Source organism: Syngnathus floridae, chromosome 6 (assembly GCF_059516105.1).
Source record: "Syngnathus floridae isolate MCC-2025c chromosome 6, RoL_Sflo_1.0, whole genome shotgun sequence".
Lineage (NCBI taxonomy): Eukaryota > Metazoa > Chordata > Actinopteri > Syngnathiformes > Syngnathidae > Syngnathus > Syngnathus floridae.
In genome coordinates, this window is record NC_142418.1 from 9,485,651 (window position 1) to 9,502,015 (window position 16,365).

At 39.3% G+C, this 16,365-nt stretch overlaps 1 protein-coding gene across 4 annotated transcripts in view; it reads left to right on the plus strand.

Annotated features, from left to right (window-relative positions):
• The window catches only part of tspan9a (tetraspanin 9a), a 168,393-nt gene that overhangs the window by 135,733 nt on the left and 16,295 nt on the right, over window positions 1-16,365 (plus strand). For all 4 annotated transcript variants that reach the window (XM_088377546.1, XM_088377548.1, XM_088377545.1 and 1 more), the window contains 2 exons: window positions 11,500-11,691; window positions 13,806-13,880. In XM_088377546.1, the coding sequence (XP_088233672.1) occupies window positions 11,500-11,691; window positions 13,806-13,880 (267 nt within the window). The remainder of the gene's footprint in view (window positions 1-11,499; window positions 11,692-13,805; window positions 13,881-16,365) is intronic.

Below are 16,365 nucleotides of genomic sequence, written 5' to 3' on the forward strand. Positions count from 1 at the left end.
ATTCTCTTAACATTTTAATGCAAGAGCTATTGGGAGAGCGCATTTATTTTCCAACGCTCGCTGATAACCACTCAATATGCTTTATCCATGAAAGACGGTGACAAAATGGTGAATCAAAGAAAAATAAAACGTTTTGAAATATTAAAAAGACATTGCTGCCATTTACATAACAGAGTAAGTCATAACTTCCTGCAATATACCAGTTTTACGTTAAATTAAACAGGCCTCATAAGTACATTTTAAGTACTAAACATGATCATCCATTTTTCAGTACTGTACAGTAAAAACTTCCATCGCGGGTTCTGCGTTAGTTACCATAAATTTTTGTAAGGGTTATTAATCATAGGCTATATATTCACCGGTTGCCTCTATTTTGCCGTTTGTTTTGAATTTTAATTCAAAGAAAGAAAAGAAAAGAAAGAAAATACATGTATGAACTGATTCAATCGATCAGAGAGTGATTTTGTCACACGCTGATTGGCGGCTGTGTTCTGTCTATACTGACACAGTGTGCTGCTTGCCTTGCTGCTCATGCCCACATTTTCCCTTTCTGTACGGAATATAATGTTAGCGAAATGGCGTCCTGACATGGGTCTGCACTGCAATTCAAAACAGCATGGTCGTGGTGGAGCCAATCAGGTATACAAAAAATACAGCCTGCCAGCAACTCAACATCAACACAAGTTATTTATTTTATTTTATAAAGAAGATACCTTTATTTCAGCATTGAAACGAGAAATTTACTGTATCACATCATTGTTGTGAGTCGTCATCAGTGAGCATTGTTTCTATAATTTTGTTATTCAATGATTTTGCTCTGTCTTAATATATTATTGATTAAATATGTTTGTATTGTTTTAAAAATATTTTTGAAATACCTAAAAATAATTGAGTGCTGTAAATAATAACATGTCTACGGTATTTCTGCATTGCAAGTTTCATTTTTTGCGGATTTGAAATATTGTGGCAATGTTCTGGAAGTTTCCTGTTGCCTGTTGAGGTTGCCATGTAAAATGAGAGCCTCTGCTCAATAAAATTTGGAGGGGACTGTTTTATTCTATACAGCTCGACTGAATGCTGTTTTTAAAAAAAATGTTTGTTGTTTTTTCAATAGATGCCTCCTAGGCTTTACGTTAAATAAACCAATGTTATTACCAACCAAGCACACTTTGCCTCTTGTGGAGATTATGTGAGTGGAGTGTCAAGCACAGCTTTATTTGAAAGAGCTTTATTGAAGCTGCCTCCCTTCCTGAATGAAGTGTCATTCGTTCTAGCCCCACAACCCCCCAAAAACAAAGGCATAAAGTCTACAAACAGGGTTTTTTTGTTTTAATTAACTAAGGGCACTTAGTATAGATTACCGTATGTTCCGGACTATAAATCGCTCCCGAGTACAAGTCGCATCAGCCATAAAATGCATAATGAAGAAGGAAAAGACATATATGTTGCAGTGCAGTATAAGTCGCATTTTGGGGGAAAATTTATTTGATAAAATCTAACACCAAGAACAGACATGTCAGTTACGGTTTCATGCAGTTCGTTCTGAACATGCGTATTTTCATATGTTTCTTCTAAGTAATTCCTTTGTAAACCGGTGTAAGCACACTTTGCCTGTAGTGGAATTGATATGAGTGCAATGTCCAAAAGAGCTCATTTACGGTGCTTTGTTGAAGCATTCTCAGTGCAGCACTTCGGCCTGAGAGAAGCCTCATTCACGTATTCATTCTTCTCCTTTTCTCTGCCTCACCCTTTCGTATGCCCTGAGGTGATCTCACTGAATAACATGGGTGGATTGTATTGCAACATTAATATGGGGATTGATGTGCTACTATTATTTAGTGATTTGTCGCTTTATGCGGTCCAGTGCAATGAGATAAGGAGATAAGAGGACTTAAAGGTTGGCTGACCAGAATGAGAGCAGTTATACAGTCCATTTCCTCCTGTGCTGATTAGCATGTCAACTGTAAAGGCGCAGCCAATGAGCTATTTATGGGAAGGGCAAAGGAAGCTTTTAAAAATGACATTAAAATCTGACTGCCAGATTTACTATTTAAACTAATGTGTACGGCTTAGTGGTGTTCGACGTTTGGTATCGAAAGCTTGGGTTGAGAATAGTTTTTAAGGGGGCAAACTCACATTAAAAGCGTGGAGTACGGTGCATGAACGAGTCGTAATTCGTTCACTCGTTCGATTGGGCATAGCTTTTTAACAAATCAATTTATACAGTTTTGTAGACTGGAGTGATGGATGTGTGACGTCACAGGAACTGCCATTTTGTTTACATGATTACTCTTCGCAACGCTCGTCATCTGTCAACTTGCGTACGAATTGGCAGTTGAGACAAAAAGTCAACAAAACAAACCGATACACCTTGAAACCAGAAACACTCTCAGACTAATGCTGGTTCATCCCAAGTGCAAAATCATGAAGCAAAATCAGCAATGCTGTTTATGCAGTATGGGCCAGTGACCTCTAGATTGGAGAGACAAAGCAATCCCTGAACAAACACAAGACAACCTAAGAGGGCAGTCTCATCAGGTCTCGAGTCAGTTGTGTATTTGCATCGCAAAAATAAGGGACATTTAAGGGCCAACAATGTCCAAATTCTGGACATGTCAGAGCAGTGGTTTGAAAGAGATGTGAAAAATATTTAGACTTGAGAGGCTGCTCACAACAATAATGTGGCATCTTGCTCTGCTTTGAGAGGCTGAATGCTAAGGAAAGAGCTGCATCCCTGAACTAACTTCATCATACTGTTTTCTTCTTTAGACGTCAAACTAATAGAAATTGAATCATCCGTGCCACTGTCGGTCTCCTTCATCTTGCCTGAAATGTTTCAAGACAAAATGAATCCGCAGAATTTTCTTTAGAAATTTCTATTGAATATTTTTGTGTTGGCCCAAAATGCTCTTTGCGTACAGTATGCTGGCTCAGAAGCTGTTATTCAAACATCATCTTAGTTTTGCAAAAATATGAGTATCCCGGACACGCTTTAGACAAACAAAAATAAATCTTTAAGATGCAACCTAAAGTGTAGTATATCAGCAATTTCTTTTCTTTGATTTTGCAAGTGTCAAGTCTAAATTACATCAATTCCTTTTTTTGCATTTCAGTCTCATAGAGTACATGAGGAGGTTTTCATATTGATGGATGAGTAGGCTTTTTGGCTTTAAGTGCTGAAGCTGCCATGACAAAGGTGAAATAGAATCTCTTACCTCTGCTTCCCCTTTGGATGGGGAGCAGTCGTAGACATAGTGTCATCAACATTCACATGGCACAGACACACTGCGCCTTCATGAATACTGATGTCTCTACCTATCTCTGTTGTATTATTTTCCACACTGTCGCCCACTCTAAGTTCATTGCCTCCAAAATGAAGTCAACTGTGGCACACAGGCCCAAATGAGGTCAGTTTTTCTGTATCTGTGACAGTGAAATTAAAACAATGAGAATAAATGCTAAAGGTTGTTGGGGTTTTTTTGTTTAGCATCTCATTATTCTCAGTGGGGATGGGATGCATTATGCATTGTGGAATGAATTAAAGGGTAAATGGCAAACCTCCACCATGGCTATGGCAAGAAAGAAGGTTCCCTTCAATTAGGGAAAGCATCAATATGAGGATAAAGGTGAGGGGCAGCAAATACAGCCAACAATGAAATACTCAATCGGACACCATCAAGCTCCTTCATCACTTCCAAATAACATGCGCGATACCATTTGCAAACGTACCTCTTCTTTTTATCTCTGTCTTTTAAAGTGTGGTGAATAATTTATAGTATGAAGAGAAATGTATTCCAAAAGCCTTTTAAGTGAAGGGGAATCGTCACTCTCCCGCTAGCATGCCATGCAGATAGACTATTGATTATATGTCTTTAAATCTGAATATCCTCTTTGCGAGGTATCTTCCTCATGCTCTGGTTTTCACTTAAGAGGATGTGCATATTCTCTGTCTTTATCTCCTTCCAGTCCTTCCAGGGATGCATAATGTAGCATCTTGCATAACAGCACTGTTTTCATTCACACAGTCACAGCTCCAGGAATAAACATATGCTAAGATGTTCACTATTCTTCCGTTCTGTATTTGATAGAAATTAGTTCCACTCCCTTGCAACCCATATGAAAGTACAAATATGAAACAGACTTGGTCTGCTTTGCACTCAGTTATGCTCACACAACCCTAACCCCAGTATTATTTTGGCTTTCACTCAAGGACATGTATTAGCCAATAGAAATGTTCATGTTCATCATCTTGATGGTTGTTTTAGCAGGATAGGGGTTAGGTCTTGGCAGGCTGTGCATTTCGCTGAGCATCCCTGAAGTAAGGCCATGCTGTTTTATTCCAAGTTAAGGATAGCACTCGAATGCATGCACGAACTATACAGTATTACCTCTCATTACCTCTGGTTGTCTCATAGCTGAAACCGACCACTGCAGTCTGACCGTACAAGGTCACAAAGGCTGCCAGCGTAAATAAAAACAGAACAGAACTTTTGCTCAATTCAAAAAAAAAAAAAAAAAAAAATCCAAAGACAGCTTTTCACCTCATTCTAAGCCCCAAACACTCATACGTTTGTAACACGGTGTTTTGCTTTTCAGGCAACCTTCCAACCTATGTCACCTCACTTCATTCCACCAAGTCCCTGTGCATGTTTGGAATCGTAAATTATAAAGGAATTGAAGATGTTTCTAGTTGAGGTTAGCATTTCACTTCTTGGCGGTTTTTGTTGGGAAATATGGGCGTAGAACTCACACTGGCTGAGGAGCAAGAATATTCTTTATGAGCCCATTTAGCTGCTGCCTTCCACACTGATCTTTTAAATCTTGAACCTATTTTGATATTGAGAGGAATGAAAAAGAAACAGGGAAAAGGTGCTGAGATGATAGCTTTCCCTTTACTTACAATTCACAATAGCTGCCATGTAGCTCACCGGGGATTTCCCATTTCCTGAGCCTTCTGTGCCTCAGGTCCTGGTAGAGTGCTGGGAACAGGTTAAGTGTCTAACCTGTCCAATACTTGAGTTTCTGGCCTTACTCCGCCTCTGCTAAGCCAGCATGCTCATTAAGCTCTTTGACGAGTCAACCTCAATGGGAGACTGTCCAAGCGTCTGCCTGCCTCTGAGAATTTCCAGCTTGGCTGCACGAGCAGACAGGGTGAGATATTTATTCCAACCAAATGTCTGTGTGCCGCCACAGACGAGGGAGTTTATGTGGAGAAAAAAGTCATAAAAGGGCACTGCCTGCACATTAATTGTTGTACTTTATTTTTTATTTTTTTTTACACATGAACTCTTTACTGTGTGACTTGTGAGCCATCGTAAAATTGGCCATTTTACAATACAGCAAGTGGCATTAATATTCACATATAACCTTGTGCTAGGGATATGTCTTGCGCGAATCAGCATTTATTTATTCATAACCAGACTTTGGGCTTTATACACATACACATGTGTATAGCCTATATATATATATATATATATATATATATATATATATATATGTGTGTGTGTGTGTGTGTGCGTGCGTGCGTGCGTGCGTGCGTGCGTGCGTGCGTGCGTGCGTGCGTGCGTGCGTGCGTGCGTGCGCGGCAGTCAGTTTTTTCTGGCCCCTATTATCGTGTGACTAGTGCTCTCCCACCTAGCGTAATTGAAGTGTCTGTGGGTTCTTCTGATTGAAGAGTCTTGTTGGGATAACTAAGATCTATTGGTGAGTATCGGTGACCAATCTTGCTTAATCTGCCATTTCCATAGTTTCTTTTTGTGTCTCATGCTTTCAGGTGTTAGAGTGTGCATGTGTCAGGCCAGACAGCAGAGATAGTTAAGTACAGGCAGAGAACAGCTTGGCCGTCTAAACTTCCTGCTATGATTGAGTTCTGGTTACACTGCCATGGACAGGAATTTCAGCTCTTCCAAGGAGAAAGAGAAAGGGATGCAGGCCCTCCAATGGAAGTAGTAGCTGCATCAGCAAATACCTTTCAAAAATGTCATGTAGGTTCTGCCCAGTTAAGTAAATGAACCCTAACCAAAAGTAGGGCATCAATAAAGATTCTTGGTTAAGCATGTGGGACGCTGGGAAATTTCACTATGAAAGCATCAGCGTAATCCTTGTCCAGAGACCTTGTCTGTCGTAATGTGTTTGTGGAAGTTAGAGATAAATATAGACATTATTCACTTGACCCCATAAAATCTTAATTGTCCACAGAGTGTACATCTTCACAGAAAGTAGCATGTTTTGCGATTCTGTCAGGAATCCAGAGGGTGAATGAAACTTTAACTAGACCGATATAGCTTTTTTATCTTACACCCTGTCTTTGAATTCATGCAGTGTTTATTCCAAGTTTGAAAGCACTGTTTTCCTAAGCCACCAGTGCGGACCCTGTGAATAATTTACTGGTTATACAATTTACATTGGCTTTATATTATTCACAGAGGAATGACCAGGATGCTGGCAAGCCAGGGGAGACTGTGGCAGAGAAATCTTTAAATTGAATCCAAAGTTCTATTTATTTCCTGCTTGGCGAAGATCAATATTCGATTTCTGAGATTTAAGAGACTTAAAAATAATGATTTTACTGAATGTAAAAGTTGCTTGGATGTGGGTCTTCAGTAGGGCAGGCTGCAAGTATTTCAACTGTGGATATGTATGTGTTCGATCTGAAAATGGGTTTTAATCTTTATCACTATATAAAATCAGCCATTTTGTTTAAGATCAGATTCTTTTGAATAATTGTATATAAGGTACTATTAAAAAAATAGTCTTGATGTGAATGGATGTGTGGATATGTGGATGTGTGGATGGATGGATGGATGGATGGATGGATGGATGGATGGATGGATGGATGGATGGATGGATGGATGGATGGATGGATGGATGGATGGATGGACGGACGGACGGACGGACGGACGGACGGAAAACAAAACACAAGTGATAAGAGGGGCCTCTACTCAGTAATGCATTCAGCATTTTCCACAGTTAAAATTTTTGCACTACTCGTGGTAAAAACGCTGTCTAAAAGACCATTACCAAGTGTTTTTTTTTTATTTTATGGAAAACTGTCATTTTCATTTTCCACACTCTTAGCTGGTCTGTATTTATTGAAAACAGAACATAAACTATAGCGACACATACATGCACACACCCACTACGTAAAAAACTCATTCCCAATTATGTTAACTTGTTGCGGAGGCTGCCTTAGACGACAACAATAATTTGACAAAAGCTGTCATTCCTTTCAACTTGACACAGTACTCTCTAAGTGACTGTCCAGGATGGTAAAAGGTCAAAGTTGCTCATAGACATATAAAATGTCCAGCAGACATCGTCCCCTTATGGGGTGGATAAAAGTAAGGTTTGTGTGGGAGAACTTGTGACACTGAGCCACTTACTGCAGGCACTGATTATTCTCGCTGTTGGCCACTTGGATGAAGAGTCAATCTCAATTTTCCTCTTCCTACTTCTCTCTTAGGGCAATCTGTCTTCCACTCCTGCACATCTCACTTGTCCTTCGTCCTTCCTTTCTAGTCCTCTTTTCTCTTCCTAAATGTTGATTCCCTTGACCACATTTTTCCTCCATTGGCCATACAGTATACTTCACAGTCGCCACTCACTGTTTACTGCGGTCACTTCGTTTGTAGAGAGACCCCCTAAATAACAGGACCCCATTTATCTCACTGGAAAGAATGACAGCGCATGCCCTCTCAGTTCCTGCATTTACCTTATATTATCCGCTCTCTCCGTGGCTCCATCACAAATGGCATTCAAACATTGTGTTCCATTTTGGCATTCCAAATACTGGCAAACACTTGTGGAAAGGTCACACAACTCAGTCAACTTGAAGTTACTTTCTTGATGTAGAAGATTTAAAAATCACATTACGTCGTAAAGATATTATAATGCTTTAGAAAAGAAAGCGTTGAAAAAATGCTGGATGATAACATCTCAACAATACTCGATTTGTAGTGATCTTGAAAAAATATAACTGTAAAGAAGGGTTATACATAAATAGCAAACATAAAAAAATCAAACAAAAATAAATAAATAAAACATTCCATTTTTGGAAGTGCATTCCATAGAATAAAGCAGGAATACACTCCAGGTCTCAACTATTTAGGGGCATACCTATACTTTGTAAAGTTGCATACACAGCGCTTCTACCTCCATACTTAGTGTCTGATTAAAAAAGACAAAAAACATGGTTATTTGCATAAACTAATAAAAATGACATACCTAGATGATGCATTGTGACATAAATGCATTCCCTTTTTCCATACAACCTTGTTAACTGGCCAATTTCTCCCTATCAACCTGTGTTTCGGTCACAAGTTTTGATTGATGTGACATCAATGCAAGGTGTACAGCTGCATAGCTGATTCATGTTTACTGCAGTTAACAGTATATAGAGGAGTCATCAATCCTTCCCTGCAAATGGGACATCAACAGTGTTCAACAACTGAAAGAAGATAAAGAGCTCAAAAGAATGGCTCAAGGTGACTCTTGAACCCATGCCAAGGTCAGATAACCTTCAAGATCAGAGCTTATACTGAAAAGATCCCTCATGGTGTTGGCACAGAGGTCTGTTGACATTGTGCTGTGGTCAGGAATAGGAGTAGTACAAGAGGCAAAAGAATGGAAGACTGGACAGATTGAGTGGGGGCAGGCTAGTTTCGCACTCACTTAAGAGTGCGACACACTTGGACAAGCTCCCCTTACTAGGTATTAAATACAATTAAGTGATGGCAGTGCATCCCTGCCCACCTGGACTCTTAAAGCTCCTTGTGCTCCCCTCGCTAGGCTGTAAATCCACTCCATCTCTCTGGCCTCCTTAATGACCTATTCATCCCTTGTGTCCTCAAACCCTCATTGTCTATATAATTGGGCTTCCTGAGGACTTTTGGATGTAATTGGGTTTATTAGAGGTATAACATAGGGATTTGCCCTCTTCATGGAATTTTAACAGATTTTAAGGATGTACAAAGAGCCAAAAAGGGCTTTGTTACAATCGAGTGGGTTTTTATTTGAGGTGAGGAATCTAGTGCATGTTTTATTTCTTTAACAGCAAAAAAAAATGACCATCATTCAATTTCAATATACAATACATTGGGCCAAGTAAGACTTTTCACTTGCTTGAACAGAGTAATGTCTGGACTTGCTTTTTTATTTTTCCTACTTAATTGAGGCTTGCTTGAAGCTTGAAGGCTACGACTTGAGACTTGCATGTATGTGACTTGCTCCCACTTCTGGTGGGTACGCAGATTGTACCTTTTGCCATCCAGTGAAGGAACATTTATTTTTTCTGCCAACACTATATGCATCTGACATGGATACATGTTGAACGATTTTTGATTTGTGGAATAAATGACAAGAAATAATATCATTAATTATTAATAATTGTGTGTGAATCCTTCATATGTTTATTCTTTCACTTTTTACAGAACTCTTTGTATCGAACTGAACCGAAATATGCATATATTTTGAGTTTTGTCATATCATTGGATAAGTATAGTATACTGTATACCACGCCTTTAATTTTTGCATGTATTATAAGACATCGCAGATGTATTTAAAAAATAAAATCTGGCAAGTGTTTGATTGAGTGCACAGCAGGTTCCCTTTATATTGCTGACAGGTGCTAAAATGTGCTCGAGCTGTTTTGCAAAGATGAAAATGGAAGGTGGGCGTGAAAAGGGATCACGGAAAGTTAGCTGCGTGATGATTTACCATGGCACATTCCCATATTTCACCTCATTTGAGATTTTTGTTTTATTCATTTTGACATGACCCTAGGTATTTTATTCCATTTGGTGCAGACAAAAATATGCCAAAACTTTTCTCCAGCGCCATATTTCACAGTGCGGTGGGTACATTTGTGCCTACTTTTCTGTGATGGATGGGGCCACTTCATTGGTGGGCAATGGACGGGACGCTCCACTCTGTCAATCAAAAGCCCGCTCTTAAATCCTTTCGACAGCAGACTTGACAAGCACTGCTTGAAGCGCTCGCCCTACTTCAAATCAACTACCGTAATTTCCGGACTATAAGCCGCTACTTTTTGCTCAAGTTTTGAACCCGGCGTATCTATGGATTTTTCATGATTTTTGTGATCACTTGATCACTTATACACTCATAAAAAGGCTGTGGACCGTTCTTGTGCGGCACCGCTTTGCTGGGCGGAGGGATATGTGACACGGTCACTGGGGAGAAGAGTGGTGTGTTGATCGCATGTCCATCGACCAGGCAAATAGTGCCGTATAATTGACACAAAGAAGAGACAGAACGAGATCAAGAACGGACATTACTGCAGAAACAAAGCTTTTATACACAAACCCTCATTATAGGGGACAAAAGAAATGCATATGATGCCGCTTTTAAGTTAAAGGCAGTCGATTTGGCTCTTAACGTAGGAACTACAGCTGCTCATGCATTGTAGAGGTTTCTTCCGGTCACTAGGGGGCACTGGGCGATTGTTGATGATATCTTGTTGTGTCACAGTTTTCTTTATTTATTTCCCGGTCACGTCCACTCTGTAGCTATATGTGTAGCTCGCTAGTTAATGTAACTTAGCGCTTTGTGCATGAATAAAATTAGCATGAACAGACCCTCATCATGGAAAATGCTAGAAGAAATGCATAAAAGCGACAACGAAAGAGAGACTGAGAAAGTGTATGGCAAAGTATATCTGACGCTATTCCAATCTGACACTGAGGAAGAGTTTAATGGTTTCAGTGCATAGGAGGAAGATGAAGATGGCTATCAGTAACTTTTACTGATATTTTTTTTTTAACCAGCCCTGTTAGTGCTGTGCTACCGTGTTGCTGCTTTGTTACCGCCGCATCTCAGTGACTTTTACCGGTATGTTTTTTTTATCCAGCCCTATTAGTGCTGTGTTACTTCCTTGTTGCTGCGGTATTATTGCCACGTCACAGGCAGTGTTTAGAAAGAAATGTTAAGTTATGTTATTAAAACTTTAAAAAGGCTTTCTGTGTACCGTCTTTTTTTGTAAATAACTCGCGTGCACATGCGACTTTTATTATGATGCGGCTTATTTAAGAAAAAAACGAAATTTTTGCCTTATAATCAGGTGCGGCTTGTAGTCCAGAAATTACGGTGCATATTATTCAGGGATGTTTTGAACTGCTATTTAGCATAGATAGGGTGGTGGTACTGTAATGACATGTCTGTTTGCTCTTGGTTTTAATGCGATCAGCTCAAATATTTAAATTGGCATAGTTTGCGGCCAATGTTTTGCTCTAATCTCTTGCAGTTTTTATTGGTTTAGCATGCCTGTAATTATGGTAAGCTCCCCTGAATTTAAAATAGTGCTCAATGACGGATGGCTGAAAGTGTCAGACAAATTGAGCTGTTTGTGCAGCGATTTGTTTTCACAGCTGACCATTCTCTGCAGATAAATGCACTGTCAATGTCTGAGAAGACCAGGTCATGGAAGAGCTTGAAGAGAACCTGGAATGATGTTTACTTTCTCACCTGTCTCTTTTTGTTTTACAGTTGTGTGGCTGCGGGCTGCTCGGCGTGGGCATCTGGCTCTCTGTGTCTCAGGGCAGTTTCGCCACCTTCTCACCCTCGTTCCCCTCACTGTCAGCTGCCAACATGGTCATCGCCATCGGCGCTATTGTCATGGTAACAGGCTTTCTTGGTTGCCTGGGTGCCATCAAAGAGAACAAGTGCCTGCTGCTGAGTGTGAGTTTTTTTAATTGCAAATGTTATACTTCTTATGAATAGGTGTTTCTTGTTGCCACATGTAGGACAGTTTTTATTTCAGCCAAGGAGCATGTTTCACATTATAAAAAATTCACAGACTATCTCACCACCAAACAGAAATATCACAAAAGTAGAGCTACATGCTGAAATAATGATGATGTCTTAATTTATTCACAAAGTTACTTCGTGTGAAATCCAGGTTTGTTTAGTGAAGATACAACACTTTTTAATCCCTATGTACTTTTTCTGGTGATCCCTATACTTTTTCTTGCGATTTCATTAGCAATACTGTTACTGATCATTTCTTATTGACATTTTTTCCTCTAAATTATTGTTATGTCTATCACATGATAAATACTGTAATTTACTGTATACCAAATGTGTTGGAATACAACCCCTCCCTAAGCCATCACCTTATCATGGTAGAGGGGCTTGTGAGTCCCAGTGATTCAAGAAGCTAAGTTGTCTGGGGCTTCATGCCCCCGGCAGGGCCCTAATAGCAAATGTGTCCTTGTTAAGGGATCAGTCCAAGCCCCTTTATAATGAATAAAAACATTGGACATCAATTTCACTCACGTGGGACACCGGGACGCCCCTCCAGAGCCAGGCCAGGTGGGCCTGGCTTGCGAACGCCTGGTGGCCGCGGCTCAGCCCAAAAAAAGTAACGTGGGTCTCCCTTCCCATGGTGTCACCAGGGGGCCAAGGGGGTAGGTGCAGTGTGACCTGGGATTTGACTGGCTGTAAAATGTGGCCATTTTGGTAGCGAAAGAGCCTAAGCATTAGCTCTGTTACAACTAGATATAGTCAGGTTCGTCTTGACACGCAGGGATATAGATCTACTTAATGTAACCGCAGAAGCAAAAGCAGGCTGAAACTGTCTGCTTGCACGCTTTGATTGGACATACATAAATAATTGCCTTGCACCTTTAAGCCATGTACTTAAAAATAGCACACAACATTTAACTGCCGGATATTATCATAACCTCCATTACTTCCATGTACATAGAAAATGTACTTCTCTATGTCAGGAGCTGTCCAACAAAATTCGATCTTATTACCAATCATCTTCTCAAAACATTAGCATAAACATTATTATGTTTATCATGTTAGGGTTGCCAACATTTAGTTCATCCAAACATTGTCTACTAGCTCCATTATTGATGGTTTGGGGACTCTTCGATCTCTTAAAATAATCAACGCTGCGGTATGTTGTAGTTCTTTTAGGAGAATACAAAAATCTACTCAACCTTCAAAGACCCACTCACCATTTAGACGTGGCTTTATGTTTATTCACAAAATACATTTGTGTTGATGCAAACCTTGAGAAGACATCCTCACGTGTCATTGCATATTCCAAAGACACGTTTGTGACAAGAGCATCAATAATTCCGATAATTGGCTTATTTCCTTTAGCAGCAGGAGTAGTGGAGTCGGCTCGTCAACTAGTTAACCATCTGGTTGAACCACCACTACAGATACACCAATAATTACTACCTGTACTGTATATCTAACCGTATGTTGTACCTTTTCCTTTTGGGCCTCAGCACAAATGTCCCTGGAAGTGATCTTTGTCTTTCATTCGTCTGGGATTTTGGTTCACACGTATTCTATGGAAAGTGCTTGGTAAATATTTGGCTCAGGGGAAGGCAAGGAGAGAAGAATAGTACATGAGCCCAGCCTGTATTGGAAATTAATCTTAGGTATTAAAACCATTTTCCTTTCACTCCCATCATTATGAGCACTCCGCCGCTTTGATTCTTCTTTCCCCACTCTGGCTTTCTTTCCACCTCTTCTTTCATCCCTCAGTTGAAGTCTTTTCTGCTTAAAGGTTATAAAAAGTGTGCAACTATATTTTGTAATCTGTTTGCTGAAGTAAAAAATTCACATGTGCTGCTTTCCCATTTTCGCATTTTTACTAAATGTAATCTCCATGTGGCAGTTGAACTAGTAAAGTCGAATGGTTGATGTTTTTCCACATGATACACATAATTGCGATACTTTCAACAGGCCTTTTGTATGTCAGCTAAGATGGTTTTTCATTTTTATCTGTTTTCATTGGCTTCTAAATTTTGTTTCTCCCTTTTCTCTGACAGTTTTTCATCGTCCTGCTGATAATTCTCTTGACAGAGCTGATATTACTCATCCTCTTCTTTGTGTATTCAGATAAGGTAGGTTTAATTTGATTACTAAAATGAAGTTTGTCTCATTTTCCTTTGTTGGGCCCCGTCAGTTAAAAACTGAAATTTCTCAAACATTCAGAGGACATTCAACAGAGAAAGCAAAGAAATGCGTGACTAGGTCCATCCTACCATTCTAAAAAAAAAGGTAGTCTGGTGTCAAAGGTTAGACCTCAAAATGCAGACTAATCCCCACCAGTTGGCTTCCTACAAATGGTGCACTTTTCCCATGACCTCCCATGTTCAAGTTAGGTGTCCACGTGTGTGTGTTTGGGGGAAACAGGTGACAATATTTAAAGATTGTGACATTTCTGACATCATTGTGCAATCTGGAGTCCACCCTTCATCATTTATTTTTCCACAATTATCAAAGTCAAAGTCAGCTTTATTGTCAATTTCTTCACGTCAAGACACACAAAGAGATCGAAATTGCGTTTCCTACTATCCCACAGTGACAAGACATATTACATATTTTTTATATATATATACATATTCTTATTATTATTATTATTGTATTTATGCATGATAAAAGTGAAATGATACATGAACTATATTGTCATAAACTATATTGTATATTGTTGCAGGTTATTTTAGGAGCATATTCTCACCAGGGTCTCACACTATATAAAATGTAATATCAGATATTCTCAACCATGTACAGATCAACTCTCTGGTTTCTATGATTTATGTCCGTAACTTGATAACATAATAAAGTCTAACATAACTGAAATTATAAGTGTGCACTGCAGCTGTCTAGCCATAGCCACAGACAGTGACAGTCTCCTCTCACATGGAGGACACCAGTATGGAACAATTTCTTGTCAAAGCTGCATCAATATTCTACTGGATTCTGTCAAGCATTGTGTATTTTAACCAGGACAAATAATTGTGCATTAGAATACCAATTAGAAGCACTTTAATGGGGTAAATGTAAATGTTTGACTATTTAGTTTAGGCCCTCCTCTTTTGAATGATGTTTATTCAAATTTAGCCTTCCAAGCAGATAAAGCCATTCATTTAGCAGCCAATCCATCTTTAAATTTGGATCAGGCCTCCAAGCACACCCCCCAGGAGCAAATATGACTGCTGCCTTATCTCACTAATATTATTGGCTGAACTTTGTGATGCAGAGACACCTCAGCTTGATCCCTTCTATGGAGCTCAGATAGTCTCTTTGCTGTACTTTGCTTCCTGTTCCATGTGATGTTGAGGAGTTAAACTTAAGTAGAGTTCAGCTTTTTCACATTCTGACTTCTTATGCTCAGGAATAAGTGTCTCATTTACATCACTTCCAGTGAACATTAACAGTGTTTTATGTTCCCTCCGTTAAGTAAAATCACACAGTGTGGAGACTGTTTTACACCAAATGATGCACAGCCACGATTATATCGATCACCACCGTATTTTATTTATTGATCTTCAAACTTCGTTAGAAAGGAGATCCTTTACATTTAAGTAAATTGCTTGTTATTTTAGCCTGTCGTGCTGCAGCTTTGATCATATTGGATTACTCAGACTACACTTTATGCAAAAGTAATGATCACTCAGCGACCTTCTTCCCTCTAGTGAAGCCGTCACCAACTATATTTGTCAGACAGCCAGAATTTTACTAGACAGTCACCTTAGGGGCCAGACCTTCAAATAAAAATAAAATTTTGGATTAACATTGTTGTTTGATGTTTATTGTTTTTACATTTTTTTCTATTATATTACAAAACTGAAGGCATTTTAGTGTCAGTTTTTGCTGTTTTCAGTTGCTTTAGTAAGGACCACGTGATATTTTCTCTTTGATTCCATAATTATGGAATGCAGTTGTGGGCCGGATTGGATGGTTGAGTGTGCCAAATTTGGGTCGCGGTCCCCCAGTTGATATTCACTGCTCTAATGGAATCTGGTATGCCATATCAGGCATCCTCCGCTACAGGCTGTGATCAGAGGAATCATTAATCCACGTCTGCTACTTGATCTTCTGATCACAAGGCATTTATTAACAAGCCTGAAATATGTACGATAGCTGGCCACTTTTAAATTTTTATTGACTGATAATTGTGGCTGTTTTAGTTTTTAAAATGAGATAAAGCGATGCAATTCCCTTCAAAATCTCGGGAAAAAAGTCGTCGCTGTGGTTCATCAAATATTATTGTTCAGATTTGGACTGTAGCATTTACATTGGTAAACTGTCATCTTGCTTGTGTGGAATAGTAATAATAGTTTTAGGTGGAGACAGTGCAACATCATAGAACCAAAATGCCCATTAGCAGAAAAACAAAACCCTGTAAACCAAGGTGAATAACCGAGAATGAACATCAAGTATTTAGTTTTTGGCTTGGAACTATTAAATGAAGAAGACACAAAATGGAATCTTGAGTGTTTTGACCTTTCCATTCCCATTGTCCTTTGTCAGCTAGTCAATGGAGTATAATGGACTACAAGTTTTTGCTGCCCTATAGGTGAAAGAAAATTAGTTCTTCTTAGT